This window comes from Ammospiza nelsoni, chromosome 7, assembly GCF_027579445.1.
Source record: "Ammospiza nelsoni isolate bAmmNel1 chromosome 7, bAmmNel1.pri, whole genome shotgun sequence".
In the NCBI taxonomy this organism is placed as follows: domain Eukaryota; kingdom Metazoa; phylum Chordata; class Aves; order Passeriformes; family Passerellidae; genus Ammospiza; species Ammospiza nelsoni.
Window position 1 is genome coordinate 6,166,625 of NC_080639.1, and position 18,472 is coordinate 6,185,096.

An 18,472-nucleotide genomic window follows, 5' to 3' on the forward strand; every position below is an offset into this window, starting at 1 on the left:
TTTGTTAGACTGCATGGTTACAACTTCAAATATTTTTGCTAGTTGCATCAAAATAGTAAGAAACAAATCACTTTGGACAGACTGCTCTGAAATAATGATGTGTGTCACAGGCTGTACGTAAAACATTTGTCACAATGACATGATATTTTTGCTGTTAAAACACTTACTTCTGATCTCCAAGGTGGGAATCCCCAGAATGAAACTCACTGTAACTTGTCCTGACAACTTTCAATGGGAACAATTCTGGTTGCTGAGGTGTTTGGCTATTATGCATAAAAGTGAATTGAAAATGGGCTAGATTTTGCTTTTCTCATCACCATGACCATTTTTTCAGGGCAAGATTGACAGAAATGCTGGTGGGAGCTGTTCCTGGTCAGATGTTTGATGGAAAATCTACACTTAGTTTGTTGTGCACTTGAGGCCTGTTGTTTTAGAGCTGAAGTTCCTCCTCTGCTAACGCAGGCTGTGATTAATCAGGAGACTTAATTGGCACAAAGCAGGGAGAAGGAACAAGCATGTGCTGTGGGGGTCCTACAAAACTTATCCCCTACACTTCCAAGCATTTGAGCAATAATTCTCAGCACCTGAGCCCTGTTGGAGTCAGCACAGTGATCCATGCTCTCGGTGTTCACAGGACAGGGATCACAGTGCTGCTTTCTTTTCCTAATTCATTTTATGTTGCATCAAAATACAAAGTGAGCCAGCAGTGCTTCTGTAAGTGTATGAAGATGTTTATTCCTGCATGAATAGACCTAGTGCTTCTCTGATGTGGGCAGGAGGGTTTCACCCAGCAGTCTGCAAGTATGACCTTCAAGAGGGAGAGCTTTCACATCCCTGATTTCTGCTAGTTTTGGGTGTTTGGAGGAAAGTGGGGCATCTCTCTAATGCATTTGAGTCACATGGGGCAGTGGCTGGCTTTTGAATTCAGTGTCCACAAGGCAGGCAGTGCCTGTGAGCTGTCAGTCAGCCTGGTGCCCTGTGTGCTGTGCAAGTGCTGTGACAGGCAGGGCAGTCTCAGAGGGGTTGCCTGCTCTGAGAGATGCAGCTCATTTAAAGACATATCATAGCTGCAGAAAAGGCTCTCAGCAGTGAGAGAGCAGCCAGAGACCAGCTCTGATGGTGGGCAGGGGAGAGCACAGTGCTCCAGGGCTGTGCCATGCCTGGCTCCTCACCAGGCTGCAGGACACTGGCCTGGGGCCATCTTCTGCTGATGGCACTGGCTGGATAGGAGTCAAGTGAGCGGCACTTGTCTGGGGGCTGTTTCCATCACATTTGTGCATGAACAGGCCACAGGGCTGTGGTCCCTGAAGTGAAATTTTTATTTTTAATTCTTAGTTTTAGTCCTAGAGTAGTGGCACACCTGACAGATTGGTTTCTAGAACTTTCTGAACTAAGTTAGTCTCACCATTTAATGTTACAGCACAGCTGTACTCCAGTGTAAATATGCAGTGACTCCACTGACTGTGGAGCTCTGCCTGAGGTCCTCATTGAAAACTCGACTCAAAAAAGCTCAAATCTCTCACATCCAAAAAATATGAAGTCCAAAACCACCCCTTCAAAACCTGCAGCCTCTGTAATCCTGAGAATTTGTCCTGGCTCTGAGGAAATACAATGAGCAAGCAAGGCTCATTGTGTGACCTCTGGTTAGACAGAGAGGTTCCTTAACGAGACTTCCTAAATGGGAAAAACACCAATCACTTGTTTTTAAAAGTTTAATAGTAATAAAATGGTAAAAAAATAGTAATACAATTAGAGAAATAAAAATTTGAACAATTGAGATTAGGACAATAAAAGACAATAAGAACAAAGAGTTAGAGACGTCCAGGTACCTTTTCCTGGGCAAAATAAGCCCAAAAAAGGACCCCCCCATTAACAGAGGATTAATCCTTAAAAACAATAACCTGTTGCATATTCATACACCTCATGCATGATGCATAAATTCCATTCAAACACAGCATTCTGTCTGGTCAGTGTCAATGTCTTCCTTGTAAACCTAACAGAGTCTTCATGGCTGAGGAAGGTGGGAAGAAGTTCGTTTCTCCTGATAATGGAGCAATAAATTCTCTTTCTCTGAAAGATTTGGGTGTCCTGTGGCTGCTATCTCGCTGGGAGTCCTTTCTTTAAAAAAAAGTATATTACATAGCACAGTTTCTATTTTAACATTGTTATAACCTAAAGCTATATTTAGCACACTACTTAAGAGAACTAATACAGCATCACTTTCTAACATAGCACATATAATATTCATTTTAATATTTGTGAAAAGCCAATCATAAAATATGCATTTTTCACACTAAAGCAAAACAGGCACGGAGTGAGTTTCAAGGAGATGGTGTTAGTGCAAAACTCTGGCTAACAGCTCATTAAACCCCCTCAATGATAGGGCTTTTGGACCTCCAGTTATTTCCTGTTGTGCCAGGCAAATTCAGCATTTCCCTGTAGGAAAAGCAGTTGGGCAGGTGAGTGTGAATTCAGGATCTGGATGTGAACTCCTGCACGTTGTGCAACAACCTCTGATGAACCTGTACTTCTGTAATTCACCTTCCTCTATGCTTGGAGCATGTACTGAAAGATTATTAACTTATTTTAATACCTCTGTTTGTTTGCTCCCGAGTCCTGCTTCTCCAGAGAGAAGTTGAGAGAATGTTGTGCACAACCTGGGGGTGTCCACTGTGTCCAAGGAGGCTGCAGTCACCTGTTTCCTCAGGAACACTGGCCCAAGCCAGGCTTGGGTGTATAAATCACAAGAACTGAGCTTAAAGGAGCAGTAACACACCCAGTTGAGAAGGGAAAGAAGAGAGGAATGATCAGTGTGACATGATTTCTTTATACAGAATAGCATGTCTGAGAAGAGTAGGACTGAGCTGAACGTGGAAGGCTCAACTGAAGTCACCTGTGGGTGATGCTGAGGGGACACAACCATGGCCCTGCCAAGCTGCCTGCAGGTTTTGCTGCCTTCTGAAAAATTGTTAGAAGCACAGCAGTGCTGTAGGGCCATGAAAGCAGCATCCTGCATGGCAGTACAGAGGAAATACAGCAATGGGTGTCACTGTCATAGCACCAATGTGGGCATGTGTGTTGTTAAATGTATTTCTGTGCTGTCTCCTAGCCTAAGTTGTTCTGCAGACTGCACAGGCTGAGTCAGCTACCACCTAAACAATTGGTAAGACCTAGCAGACAAACAAAAGACTTTGAAATATATTAAATGCTGGGCTGTGATTGGATCTGCCCTGCAGCAGGTTAAAGGTGCATTCCAGAGAGATGTTTGCCCCAGCCACTGGAAGAATTGTAAAATTAATGTAAAAAGTAGTGTATTCAGTGTAGTATCTCTCCTGTTAGCTCAACTGTGCTTTCAGAAAAATGCACAGTGTACTGTGAAGTCAGCTTTAAGTACCTTTACTTACTCAACATTTATTAGCAAAAACAGGCATGGAGTTGTTCTTTCATCTTTTGTTTTGCTTTGTTTGAGGGCATTTTATGGCAGGAACATTTAGAAGCAGACGGTCAGGAAAAGAGATTTCTCAGACTTTGTGATTACTTAACTCTTTATCAGGTGAATATCTTCATCTGCTTAAAGAAGGGCAGTAACATTTACTCTGGGCTTGCCAAAGTGGGGAAGCAGATCTGTGATGCTCCCCTTGAACAGGGGATGTGAGTGTGTACGAATGAATAAGGGCATGAGCTGAAGAGAGTTGTGCCCTGGGCTACCTGGGTGGAAATAAATGTTCAACATGGACCTAATTGTGGCAAACTATGGAATTATCTCACTGCTACTGGCACATGCACCTTGCTGACCCCCTGGTTTGCAAACTGCATGGTCAGAAAAGCAGAATCAGTACCAAAGGCTGTTCTTCAGCAACCACCATGCTGGCTAATGTTTATGTTTTGTTTCCAGCTGTAACTGTTGACAATACCATGTCAAAGTAGTAAAGGGGGAAGTTAAATACCTTGTAAGATGTGCTGTAGGTGTACTCAGAGCATTCTTTGTTCTCACAATCTTAAGAACTGTGGGTTTTTTTCCCCATCCTGAAAATTGTGCTTTAGCTGGATTTTGAGTTACTTTTCAGAAACAGCAGCCAAATTAAAGATATTTCAGACATGACTGCAGAGTGTGGATAGACCAGGAAACAGTTTTAGGTGAGATTTCCAAATTGCAGTTCATCACCCCAGACCCCTTTTGACATAGTTCTCTGACAGAAAACAGTAATAGGTGTGGTGATTGCTCGCTGGAACAAACTCAACCTTCTTTGGGCTGCTCTCTTGTTTCTTAGTGCACACAGCAGGCAGATAAGTGTGAACTATTAAAATAACATTTATGTGATTGTTTAATGTTACTGTTTAATACAGGCTTGTGTGTATAAATCACAAGAGTTGAGCTTAATGGAGTAATAATGTAATAATCACATTGAGAATGGATGAAGAGAGGAATTATGGTTGTGAATTTTTTCAGGAGAGAAAAGTAAAGTGATCTGGAGCACTGTTTCCATTTGTTCTCCAGACTTCCCATGTGAGTTTGGATAGAAGGGTTTTTGGTACCTTTTGGTACCTCAGTTTCTTCTCCATTAAATTAGAACTCCAAACTCATTCCTTTAATTGTTCCAGTTGAGTGTAGAGAGAAGAGCTGAAGACCCACAGCTACCAAAAGGCCCAGGAAATTGCAGAGGCTGGTTTTCAGAGATGCCAGTGCCACCAGCCATGTTTGTTAGTGTAGGTCCCTCACCTGCTTAAAGTGTTTTAGACAATTATATTAGGAACCAGGCTGCTGAGTGTCCAAGTGCCAAAAAGATTACAGCTCTAGGGTCTTTCATGTCCAAACAGGTTTGAAACTGGAGACTTGTATTACTTATTTACTGAACAGATTCTTAAAATGCTCCTAAGTCATAATGTTTCTGTTGTTAGTGTTTGTTTTGTCTAATTAGACTCTAGCAGAACAATTGCAATCTCTTTTACTTTGTGTTTTGCTGTGCTAGATACACATAGCCCTGATTTTAGTTATTCTGGAGATGGAAGTTCAATAAAAATAACAATAGTTTTACTAATGAGAATAACTATGTGAAGCCAGGATTCATGCTAAATTAGTATCTATTAGTGGCTTAGATCTATAATGAAGATTTCCTTGCCCTCTGTGTGTGTCTTAATTCATTACAGATAAGTCCATTATATTTTATAAAAAAACATTTTGACTTTTTTTTTCCCTGAAACTCTTGCCCAAAACTATTGGAAAAGCAGGTGCTTTCCTGTAACATCACAATGAGACAAATGGCACTGCTTGCTTTTATTGTTGTACAGAAGTGGTTTTCCTTTGGACACAGATGGACTTGGCAATAGAAAGTAGCTGGAGACTAATGGACACAAGCTTCAAAGCTTTCTGTGTGGGCCCTTGGAAGACAAAAAAAAAAAAAAAAAAGGAAAAGAAAAATCTCATTTTTGTTCTAATAGGTCTGGGTTAGAAAGAAAAGTACTCCAGCTCCAGGCTCCCGGGGAACCTCTTGCCTTTACTCAGAGGCAGAGTGGGCAGCAGGTGCTATCCCTGTATGCATCTGCAGGAGAAAAATGAATGGGAAAAAAAGGAAAAAAATGAGGCAGAGGAATTTTGTGCTCTGGAGACTGGGTAATTCACCTATCTACAGGTATTTATTCTTTAGGAACATTTTCAAGTCACAACAGAAGAAAAGCTAAAATTGTTTCAAGGAGTCCCCATACTTAAGAGTTAAGTGAGTGGGAACTGTATTTATTGGAATGTGAGTAAAAGTAGTTAAATTCAGATCCCTTTTCTAATTTGTTGCATCAGAATCTTTCTCAGATCTGCTCCTCCATTATCTCATCAAATAGTCTCTATTTATTCATTTATTTATTTCTTCACATACATTGAGGAAGAAAAGGGAAGGAGTCACTCCCCCCAGTGAGGACATCTGCTCTTTTCTTATTGGGAGGGAAAAAACCCTACAATTAGTGTCTTGTTCATCTTTTTGTTTTACTAAAAAAAAAAGAGGGGGAAAGAAAGTAAAAGAACTATTATGCAAATATCTGCAATTTGGTTTCAAATATTCTTTGTACTATGATGAGCAATTTCCTTTAATACAAACTCAGCCTACTTGCCAGAACCATTTTTTTTTTAAATTTTGCATTAATTTAGGGAAGGGAAAAAAACCCCAACTTTTATATTCTTCTGGTGGCAAATTTGTCTCATCCTTTTTATTTTTCTTTCTTTCTTTCTTTCCTTGGCACTATTACAGCTGTTATTCTGTTAGTTGTCAGATGTCATATTGGGTTTTTTTGAGGAAAAAAAAAAAAGAAATCAGCCAAAATAGCCTTACAGAACCACAATTCCATCTCACTGTTCATTGTTCCATTGCCATGATGAAATGGTCTTGAAATGGAGGACTCAGAGAGAGAAGAGCTTTCTCCTTGCTATATTTGAATGCCAGTTGCTTGTGATGGCAGCATTACCTCTAAGAACAGTTATTTAGGGGTTTTATAAGGAGCACCTGTGCTGCTGGTCAGGAATGTGAACTCTAGGGTCAAATAGCATAGCCAGGATTAAACCTTCTGGTCGTTGGCCCTGGACCAGCTTGGTAGCTGAAACCTAGCATGGTAGCTGGAAACTTCTCATAGTCTGGAAAAGGGAAATAAAGCCTTTTCTGTGTGGAAAAACCAAAATGAACTCATCCAAGACCTGATGGGAGAGGTGATGGAAGAATCAGATGTTAAGAGGCTCAGATTTAGAAAGCAAACATGGTGTAAATGACTTCATTACCTGTGTCTGTGATTGGAAGATTAACTCCCAATATGCAAATGGATCACACTTATAAAAGTGTGAAAACCCATGGGCCATCATCCACTTTTTGGGTGTAGCCCCTGGGTGGGCTTCCTCTACCTTAAATGTTCCTGAAGGCCTTCAATAAATATAGGTGCTTTTTATTCCCTTAATTTTGGCTGGCCTCTGTTTGTAAGTAGTGCCAAAAAGGCATTAAAACAAGACCAAGGAGATTTAAGTGAAGTGTAATACACCTGTATCTTTATTTCTGTGGCTGCAATGGGACAGGGAATGTGGGGCAGTGCAGAATTTCAGTTTGTGCAGACTCTTGTTTTTGGGGCTCAGAACATCAAGTGGGCATTACATCAGCCTGGAGGTTCCCTAGGAATGCCTAGCACTGGACAGACAGGAATTCATGGTGCTCAGAGGACACTGATCCCCTTTAGTCACTTGAGTATTGGAATAAATCACACAGACTCCATTTTCTTCATGGTGGAAAAAGCCCATTCTTTATTCACATAAATCTTTTTTATACCATATTATAGACTTTGTGTGTGACTTTAATTGGTTAGTACTTTTCTTGCTAATTACATTATTGGTTAGTAACAACTTGTTACTCTTTTTAATTGGTCTCTGAAATTCTTGAAGTCTATGTGCAGGAGAAGTTGTGAGGGATAGAAAAATGAAAATTATCTAATGGTGTAAAAACAGTTTATACAGGTGCTGCTTGTTTTTCACCCAGGAATAGATTGTTATGTTAATGAACTGCTCACACCAGGATTGCTTTCACATGGGAACTTGCAAAGGGCTAGCCTGACAAGGAGAGCAGGCTTCATTTTATGGAGCTTTTCTTTATCATTTTCCTACCTTACTAAAACAACTGGAGTGCATTGAGTTTTTGAGCACACTGGAGTAACCTTTGGGTCACTTTTATTGTTGCAGGAAGCTCTCATCATGGCCAGCATGGACCACCCACACCTGGTGAGACTCCTGGGTGTCTGCCTGAGCCCCACCATCCAGCTGGTCACTCAGCTGATGCCTCATGGCTGCCTCCTGGATTACGTCCATGAACATAAGGATAACATTGGCTCCCAGCTCCTGCTGAACTGGTGTGTTCAAATAGCTAAGGTATGTAGTTCATTTTCATAACTAACTTTTAAACATGACTTTTTGTTTGCATTGGGTTTTTTCAAGCCTGTTTTTGTTTCTGAGAAGGTTGGGTAGTTCTTGAAATGCACACTGTTTTGGCTGCTTTACAGTATTATAGGTGACTTGTCAATATGTGAACCAAAGTGTTTTTCTTGACTGTTGTCTTGGTTTGAAAAGACAGGTGTCTGCTGAGGAAGGCAGGAGCCTCCCTTGAAACGGAAAATGTAAACACCTTCCTTCTGAATTATTATAAATTTGAAATTAAGGGGCTCTCAGGCAAAGATATGGGGGTAGGAATAACAGTTCTTTATTAGGGAAATTAAAATAATAATGCAGTAATACAAAAAAAATGGTGACAGAGTCAGAATGGGACCTGACACCATGTGTGTCAGGGTGGTGGCACAGTCCCATCCCATGGTGGCTCAGCCCTCCTGCAGTGCCAGCTGTGGTTCTGCTGGAGCAGGGATCCTGCACAAGGGGGGAGTTTTCCTCTGAAGCTCCAGGGCTGCTGGAGATGGGCCTGGGCTCCCTCTGGGAATGCAGGGGAGGAGAAAGCTGCTCCTCTGGGAATGCATTGGGCAAAGGCTGCAGTGCTGTTCCAAACCTCAGATTGTATCCAGGTAGGAATGCTTGGCTCCTCCCCTGGGTGGAGCATCTCCCAATGGGATGATGGAATTTTATCAGCCATGAACAGAAGAGATCTGGAGGGAGGGTTGGTTGTGGAAGAGATAAAGAAAACTGCCCAATGAACAGGAGATAAGTGCCCCACCTCTGACAGATGGCAATAGAATACCCCCAAATGATATATTACAATCCAGGACACTGCCTGTCCAACTTAATGAGGGGTTGTTTCTTGAGGTGAGGGTGAGAGAGGGGAAGCTCCCTTGTGAAATCTGGGGCTGGACACAGGGTGATCTTTCAGCCTCCTCTGTTGTTCACTGTTAGTACACATACTGGTTTTCAGCCCTTCTGGGTCTGCATTGCCAGATCTGTCATCAGTTGTCTGCCAGGAAGATAAACACATCCTTCATGTCACTCCTCAGGTGGTGATCCTGCTATGCTGGGGTCACAAACTATCCTTGGCACAATGTTTTATAGCTGGTTTTAGGCATGTTTAGGTATTCAGTGTTGTACTAAGAACAAGTACTCAGCACTAAGAAAATTGTTTGCAAAGAATAACAAGTTCTTTCAGTGTGGAAGGCCATAACTTATCCATTTTAAAGGTGCTTTTGAACAACTAGGGTTGTTTACTACAAGTGGCAATTTGTAGCCTGCCTTTTGCATTGAGTTATTTGGAAGTTGTTTTTTAGATTATTTTGGAGAAAATGCTTGTTATAAACACAAGCCCACAGACTGCTATCTTACATTAAATCTGCAGCCTTAAGTGAATTTCCTACAACACCTATTACAAAATCTTAATTCAAGTTGTAATGTTAATCTTTTGTAATCAAGTTCTAATGTTAATCTTTTAGCAATGGAAGAGAAACCTGGAGATTCAGCAATTGTTTTGCTAGACTCAATATTAAGTAAACATTTGCCTCTTTTAACAACTTAAATACAAAAAAAAGTTCTTATAAAAGTAAGAAAATGTAGAAATCCAGCTAGCCCTTTGTTGTTCTTCAGGAGGAGCAGAATTTTGAGGAGCATCATGAATTGGGACTGTTTTCTTTCCAGAATCAGATCTTTTGTTAAACCTTCCTGAAGAAGAAAGTAGATAAAGTGACTCTAGGGCTCGAGAGAGGTGGGGGGAACCCAAACCTGACATTGCAGCATTTTGTAGATGTGTGCATGTCCTGTGTTGTGGTGGTAAAGCAACCAGAGTTGCTGGGGAGTACAGGAACACACCAATGGGAATTGCCTGTATGGAGATGTGCAAAGGTTTATTTAGGGCTGATACCAGACCAGGCAAGGTAGGAGACAAAATCCATATTCCTGTTTGAGTCTTTCTCTCAACACAGCCTCCCCCCCATCTGTTCTCCACTCTTTTGATAGATAGTGGCTGTTATTGTTTAATGCAAAACATTTACGCAGTGCCATCCCTGCAGAGGTAATCCTCCATGATTTTCACTTTGTGTGTGCATGTGGCCCTTGACTCCTTGGTCCAGGGCTGTGCTGGCTTTGCTGTGAGCCCTGTAGTAGAGCAGACAGCCTGATCCATAGCTTACAGAGCTGGCAGATCTCTGGGAGGGCCTGTGGAAGGAAGGTCATGGCTTTCCCAGGGTGATTCTTACCAAAGTGTGCGTTGGTGGTTTTTCTCAAACATGATGGGACTGCTGGTGTTCATTCCTTGAGCTTTATTGCAGCACCAGCCTCATTGCATGGCTGAGACAATAGAAAGATGGCAAAGCTCACATACAGCCAGCAGCAGCCAAAGATTTCTTTGTTACAGAGCATTTTAAAAACTCTCTAGCCAACAGCATATTGCTAAAGCTCACAGGCAATTGTTCTAGCCAATCACTAAAAGCACATGTACACCTGCTTCACACAATGCTTGCTTGTATTCTTTTTATTAACAATACACAATAGTTCATTATTAAGCTTAAAACCTTCTGCTATCTTGCTAAGCATATTTTCCTGCAGTCTTAAAGTCTATCTTAGCTAAGCCTAAAACTCAAGCTATAGTTTCATAGCATTGCTTTCTGTAATATTGTAACTTTTTCTACTTTCAAACTTTACAGCTGCAGCCAGCTCTCAGTTTTCTATTCCTTCTGTTTTTTCTAAAGCCTATTTTTACACCTTTCTAGAAATCTTTTTACCTTTACTATTTCCCACAATGTGAATCAGCTTCTAAACTGATTGCTACTGTACATGGCTTCAGCTTAATGTGGGGTTTGCATTTAGGGACATTCCTTGGGAAATTGTTGATGCTGCTTTCTTGGTCACCCCTGTGATGTGGGAGGAGAAGATGAGGTGTCACAGACATGTGAGATCTGAGGTGGTAACCAAACAATGCAAAGAAGAGAGATCTGAAATGTAATATCAACTGGTGCAGTGTTAGGAAGAGAAAGGGAGTTCCTTTATAATAAAAGGTGGCCTGTTATTGAGAGAGTTTAGTGAAGTTTATTTATGCTAGTTTATTGAAAATTAATTAAATTTGTGTTCTTACACATCACAATAATCATGTCAAGTGTGATTAGAGGGTGTGCACAAAAATCACAGTAATCATGTCAAGTGGTTAGAGGGTGTGCACAAAAGAGGGGTTAGAGGGTCTGCGCAAAAATTGTTTCAACTATGGTAAGAGGAAAAAATCTTTGAGATCACCAGACAAGGAGTTCCCAAATAGTAGAATGAAAGTAATACCAATTTTCCATTCATCTGTCACATTTAACAGTGACTAGGAAACAGGAAAGGTATCATTTGCCTTGAAATAAACTGATCCCCAGAGGAATGAGTGCAGAAGGCAGCAACAAATTCCCATCACTGCAGGAAGGTGCACGTGTGTGTCCCACACTCCTGTACCCACTGTGCCTGTGTTTCAGATGCTGTCATACAGCTTGGGAGTGTCTCTCCACATGTTGCTTTTCTAGGCTGTGGGGAATGATTGGTTGTGTCTTTCTGCAAGGTACCTAAAGCATGATTAACAGAGTAGTAAGAGGCAAAAATCATCAGTGATTTCCCAGTCCTGTTCTCTGCTCCCTGAAGCAGCTCCTGGTATCTTTTGCTAGAGAGGATTTTCCCTAGCAAGAGGAGGACTAAAGCCACTGGAAATGCCTCAGGTCTGAAGTTCAGGCTGATTTTTAGGAATTGTTTAAAATCAAGTTGCTGTTGTGACACAGTCCCTCCCTAACTGTGCTTTTCTCCATCTGCCAGTGTGCAGGCACTTATTTATGGAAGTCATTTCTTCAGAGCTCACTTGTTCTGCCAGGCTGTTCATTTCCATATGTCTCTACTTCTGTACAACTAGATGCAAAGCTAGTTAGCCACAATGCCTGCTTGCCAACCCACATATGGCTCTGGAGATAGCTTCTGAAGGTTGATGACAGGGCAGTTATAAAGCATTATCTACTGCCAGTTGGAAAAGGCTTAGATGCTTTTTCTCTTTGCTTATACAGATTTTGTTGAATTTATTCTGATGTTACATCATTGTAGGGTAATTGTGTTCTCCTTCCAGAAGCTTTAGCTTCTTATTTTATGGATGAGAGCTATAAAAATAGAGTAGCCCCCAAGCATTCTGCATAAAACATGGTTGTTAGACAGCAGCTGTGTCTGAGGGGGCTCTTCCCTTCTGCTCTGCAGATTCACAAGGCTTCTCCTGGCGTCTCACTTCCATGGGGACTATATTGTTTGGAAATGAATGTTTAACCTTTTAGCTCTGAGATCAGCACAGCAGTTTTCTGTGGAGTTTGCTGTCCAGTAAAGCAGTGAACTGTGCTCATGTATCAAGGTATTCTGTAGTGGGAGCAAGAGTGCCCACATAGGTGACCTCAGGAGGGAATAGTACTTCATGACCACCCTTAGAAGTGGGTTGAAACTCCAATTCTGTATGGATGGCACAAGCTTGGAAGTGAATTCCCAGCAGGTGAATCCTTCTCAGCCAGGGTGTGACAGGTACATAAAAGTCAGGAAGATATAGGGGGATACAGTATGGGTAAATGAAGGTGGCATAGGATGTAATCTTATCCCCTAAAGAGTTGCAGCTGAACCAATTACCAAAGATTAGGAGCAGGCCTGATGTTAACAGGCCACACCTGTAGCCAATAAGAACAGTGTTATAAAAGAGTGGATTGGTGGGATGAGGAGTCAGATGGCTGCTGCAAGGACCAGGAACAGTTAGTGTTTTAGAGGAGTTGCCTACGAGAAACATGGAAAAGGTATGAAACTCTGATTATATGGAATCCTTGCACCGTAATGACGTTAGAACTCTTGATATATAAGACAATAGGAAGATTCCACAAACACACAAAAAAAGTGCTGTGTTCATTGATATTTTAATGAGTTTGATGCAGTTTCTCTCAGCTAGGGCTGCTCAAATACACGCACACACACAACTTGGAGATGTGAGGGTGAGGACGTGCTCATGGATATGCCTTCAAGAAGGGAAAACACATCTGGGGGGTTTTAGCCAGGAAAGGTTGGTTACCCTCTGCCACTGGGTGAGGTTATCTAAGGGACCTGTATTTGAGGCTGTATTCTCTCTCTGTTGCTCTAGTGTAAAATAAGCTGGAGTTCTGTTGGAATTATGATCGTGGGCTTTTTTGCTGTGCTAAACTCTTTGTCTCTCTCAGGGGCTTACAGAAATGCAGTTCTGCTTCTGTAACGTTGCATACAACACATATACCTGGGCAGTCCCATCTCCTCTTTTACTGTTTTTTTGGGTTTTTTTCTGTTATAATTATGTTCTTTCTGCTGCTGTTGATTTACATTACATCTGCACTCATTTTGCTGAGTACTGTTCAAGGGCAGAGGAACTTTTCCTGCCCCAAAGAAGTGAAGGCAGAGGAAGAGTCAGGAAGCAAACTCCCTAACATGAGGCAGCTTGCCTGTCATCACCTAGGCTGTGGAGGAGACCTCAGCTCTCCTGAGTCGTAGCCCCATCCTGTTCTGCCCTGTATCCCCCAGGGGCTTCCAGGCCTGGTTTTTGTGTTCTGAACTATGATAATTCTTTTATAGCCCCTCAGAATGCTAATGAGGTAAAGCAGAAGTAGGTGGTTACAATGGAATGTGGTGGAAGGAAAATCAAGTACTTCAGGGGATTACTTTTTATACATTTTCAATATAAAAGAATTCTCAAATTACCTTAACTAAAGCCCTGCAGAGTATCAGTTATCCAGGTATGCAGGAAAACAATGTTTGAAAACATTCTAGGAATAAAAAAAGAGAGAGGAACTTGGGGATCAAATTTTAATGAAGCAGATGCACGTCTTCAACTCTGCTGAGTCCTACTGCAGCCACTTTGAGTCATTGCTGTGTCTAAGGATTCCCTTCCAGAGGCACAGAGCTGCAGCTGGAAGCCTCCAGGGGCAACTGTGAAAAACACCAATTACTTGTGTTTTTAAAATTTTAAAAGTTTAATAGTAATAAAATGGTTATAAAAATAGTAATACAATTAGAGTAATAATAATTTGGACAATTAAGATTAGGACAATATGAGACCAAAGAGACAAAGAGTTATGGACGTCCGGGTACCTTTTTCTGGGCAGCATAAGCCTGAAAAAGGACCCACATGAACAGAGGATTAACCCTTAAAAATCAACCTGTTTCATATTCATACACCTCATACATGATGCACAAATTCCATTCAAACACAGGATTCTTTCTGGTCATCTCAACTTCTTTCTCTGAATCCTAGCAGTGCCTTCGAGGCAGGAAGAAGTTCATTTCTTCTGATAATGGAGCAATAAATTCTCTTTCTCTGAAAGATTCAGGTGTCCTGTGGCTGCTATCTCACTGCAAGTCCTTTCTTTAAAGAAAAGTTTCCTACATAGCATAGTTTCTATTTTAACACTTTTTTATAACCTAAAACTATATTTAACACACTACTTAAGAGAATTTATACAGCATAACTTTCTAACACAACACATATAATATTCATTTTATTATTTGCAAAAAGCCAATCATAAAATATGTGCATTTTTCACAGCCACCAAGCCAAAGGCTCTTGCAAAGCCTCCTTGGTGCTTCTTTCTGTCCTGTTTAGCTACTGTGGGTGACAGGGCTCTGTGCCATCCTGAGCTCTCTTGGCCAAGGAGGGCTTGTCCTGAAGGGACCTCTCTCCAAGCCAGACTTTTGGACTTTTGGGAAGGGGTTTTTATCACTGCATTTCTCAGCTGGGTGTGAGCTCCCAGGCTGTGTGAAGTTCAAAGGATCGTTGATTTTTGAGAAGCTGATCCAGAAGCATCCTAAATCCCAGTGGGTTTGGGCCTGCACTCCTCATGTCTGGAGAGAGGGAGGGCCTGTGGTGTGCACTATGTGGCCTGCACTATGAATTGAGGAGTCTTTCTTCTCTAGCAAGACTTGATGGATTGGGAAAAATGTTATAGACAGCTTTTGTTACTCTGCTACAGATGGGATGAGAGAAACTGTGAGAAACAAGAGGAGTCAGGGGTGACTGGACAGGTTGGTAGGAGGTGGAGGACAGTTCAAGGTCTTTCCTTTTCATTTAAGAATCCTACCCCACAGCTCAGTGGCTATTCCATCCTGGAGTGAGCAAAGGAGTTTAATGACAGTCATCTATCAGCTGTCTGTGTTTTAAGCTTCAAGATGTGTCTGTTCCCAGAGCTGTTGGTCTGACAAGGCTAATTGTACAGTGACAATGGCCTTCAGCCCCTCCTGACACAGTGCTGCCACTGGCCAGCAGCAGGGCCGAGGCCTGGCATCATTATCACTGCAAGCAGCCCCATTAGCATAAATGGGGTTTGCTAATGGGCTGCTCCATGAGGAAGTGCAGTGTACAGAAGAGAGGCATCTAAACCAAGGGCTATGAAATTAAAGCATATTGAAACAAGGTTTAATTTTGTCGAGGAGAAAAATGGAAATACATGGGGGAAAGTGTCATTTTCCTCTCTTGAATCCCTCTACAATTTCCTTTTTCTCTTCCTATTTGTCATGGCTATTTTTCTCACTCAGCTGGAAAGCTTGGATGTTCACACATGGAAGGGAAGGATGCTTTTCTGGTGTCATTGGAGAGCTCTCACTCTCAGAAAACATTTTGCCATTGATTCTCAGAGGGGCATTAACCAACCTGACCCATACCAGGGGACTTTTTGGTACCCTTCTGGGTGGCTCTCAAAGTTCATACAAACTAGAGAAGCCCTTGCAGCAAACTTCAAGTGCATCTTGCCAAGTTCTTCATCCCAGCTTTTAATTTCTAGGTGGTAGAAGGGTTCAGATTTCTTTCTTGGTGTGGTGAACTGTACTGTCTTGGGCTTATGTGGGACAGTGAGGAAATTTCTCTTGATCCTCTCAGATATTATTTTTTTTCCATGCAAGGCATGTTTCTCTGCATAACTATGTACCTATTTATAGAGAATTCTGTGCAGTTTTCTTCCCCTTTGTTCACCAGTCATTTTTTCTGGAGTATTGAACTGGTTTAGTAACTTTTCCACCAAACCCAGCAGCCCACAGAGGTTTCCTATGGAAAGGATTATAATGAAGGCAAGCTGAGAAAAGTCATCAGCTTAAATGCTGACCAAGTTCTTCTCATTTCCCCGTCTCCTTTCATCCTAGAGGGAGTGTCCACTCACTATATTCCCAGTCTTTCTTTGGCTGTAATTTTCTTTTATTTTCTTTACTTCTATCTTTCCCTTACTTTCACAGTGCTTTGTGTCAGCACCTGTTTTTTGCTTTTTCTCCATTGTCATCATTTCTCCTTCACTCTTGTTCCCTGGCTGCTTGGCTCCCTTCAAGAGCATCGTGTCTGCCACCCATCAGAGCTCTTATGCAATCCTGTCTCACTCCAGGGTTGGTAAAGGACTCAGTTCCTTAATTTCTCTTATAATCATACATAATAAAGGTTTTGAAGGTTTTATAGTGGGGGACTGGAGAAATTAGGTTATAATCCTAATTTCTCCAGTCTTAATCTGACTCATGGATTAGCTAGGTTCCCTCTTCCCTTCTCTTTAAAAATCCAGTGTTCCCAGAAGCATGACTGTGAGGGGGGAAAAAAAATCAAAGCAGAATTTCCAGTCATTTACAAATCACATCAGGCCTTGTGGAGGCACAGCAATGAGCGATTTATTGCACAGAGACAGACAATTTATTGTTTTGTTAAATGAAAGGTGCACTTAGCCCTGACATTTATGGGGTTTCTGATATTAGAGACCTGACAGCCCCAGGCTACAGAAGCTCTGGAGGCTTTCCTTGGTGCCCCAGAGTTCTCATCAAGCACACTGAGCTGCGTGTGGGGACATGGGACCCTCTCAACATCACATTTTCCTTGGCAGTCCCCAGCAGACTGGCTTGGGAAAGCATTATTGCAAACCACTCTTAAATCAAATTCAAGATATTACAGGAGCCCCTATGAGGGTCTGTCAGGATTTCCATTATAAGCACATATTTTTCAGGTTTATAACTCAGCCATAAAATTCTGCAGGACTGTGACGTGGCATAAAATGTCTCAGCCCAAAGCTTTTATTATTATTCCAGAAATATATGTATTTGGCTATTTAAGTTGCAGAACTTGAGAAACAAAAGCTGGATTATTCTCTCTCTCTAGCCATAAATTAAAATGCATTTTTCCCTAGTGAGTACCTTTCTCTCAACATTGTATTTTATAACAAAACTTATGCTGCTTGGATAACTACAAAAAAGCAAGGGCCAAGGAAAACACACACACAGAAATATATATATAAATATATATATAGTGTGTATTATTATGATGATATAAAATTATTGAATACATAGCTATTATATACAATATGTGTATATATGCAATAGTATATATTGTATAATATGTATTATATTATTATAGTATTATTAAAATATTATTACTTTATATATATATATAGAGAGAGAGAGAGAGAGAGAGGGTGTCCATGAGCCAGAATAAAATCCTTGCTGCTTCTGTTTTTATTCACAGTCTGTGTTAGCAGAGGGGATCATATTCCACACTCCTGCAACACATTAATATCTCCTGATTAGAGGGGAAATAAAACTGGGTTATGTGTCCCATGGAAAATACCAAGCATTAAAAGAATGCATTACCCTGAACTGAAACAGATCTGAGCAGATCTGAGTTTTCCAAATGAGGATTTTTCTTTTGAGACCTTTGAAAAGTCTTTGGATTTGAATAACCTTTTTTTAAAAAATAATGTTTAAGATTCTTCAGAAAGAGAAAAGTCCAGCTGTCTTTCAGAAGAATTTTTGAGCTGTTTTTTTTTCCAAAATGGTATTTTTGCCAGGTTGTTACATATGAATAAACCAGATCAGTTTTAGAAAAATAAGGTTTATTTATTTTGGAAAATGAGGTTGCCTTTGTTTTCTTCAGCTTAGGGTTCATCTCCTAGCCAGGACAACTTTTTGTTTTCACGAGGCATAAATATTATTTATATACACAAGACAAAGAGAATTTGGTGTTTCTAAACTACAGGGTGACTACTTCTGCAATGACTTCGTTTTGGGTTTTTGGTTGGGGTTTTGTTTTTTTTTTCACATTTTTGGACTTAAATTCAGCCTTTTTGGTCTCACACAGAGGTAACTATAAGTCTAAAATACACCAGACAGGTGTGTTGTCATCACTATATAAAGCTCTGACTTTATCTCATCTAGATAACAGTGAAAAGCATTCACTTACACCAAAAAAAAAAAAAAAAGATTCAAATTGTACCAGGTGCAGTGGTTTTGGAGTATGTGAGGTCACCACAAGAGAGTTTCAATGTTTGGGTGTATTTAGTTGAGCTAGATGCAGTTTTGCATGCTGAGTGTTAGCCATAAATTTAGCATGGTTAAATACCCAAGAGGAGAACAAGTGTGTGAGGTAAAAAACAGCAGTGGCATGAGAATGAATGAGTCTTGACTGGCTATGAATAAATTTAGGGTGGAGATTAGAAGAAGGTTATTAGCCACTGTAAGTGGTAAGGTGCTCAAACCTAGTAAAAATAATGCAATTAATGACTTTTAAAATGGAGC

General features: G+C 41.0%; 1 protein-coding gene across 1 annotated transcript in view; it reads left to right on the forward strand.

Annotated features, from left to right (window-relative positions):
* Positions 1–18,472, forward strand: part of ERBB4 (erb-b2 receptor tyrosine kinase 4) — a 484,810-nt gene that overhangs the window by 390,100 nt on the left and 76,238 nt on the right. The window contains exon 20 of the mRNA XM_059476545.1: positions 7,700–7,885. Within this exon, the coding sequence (XP_059332528.1) occupies positions 7,700–7,885 (186 nt within the window). The remainder of the gene's footprint in view (positions 1–7,699; positions 7,886–18,472) is intronic.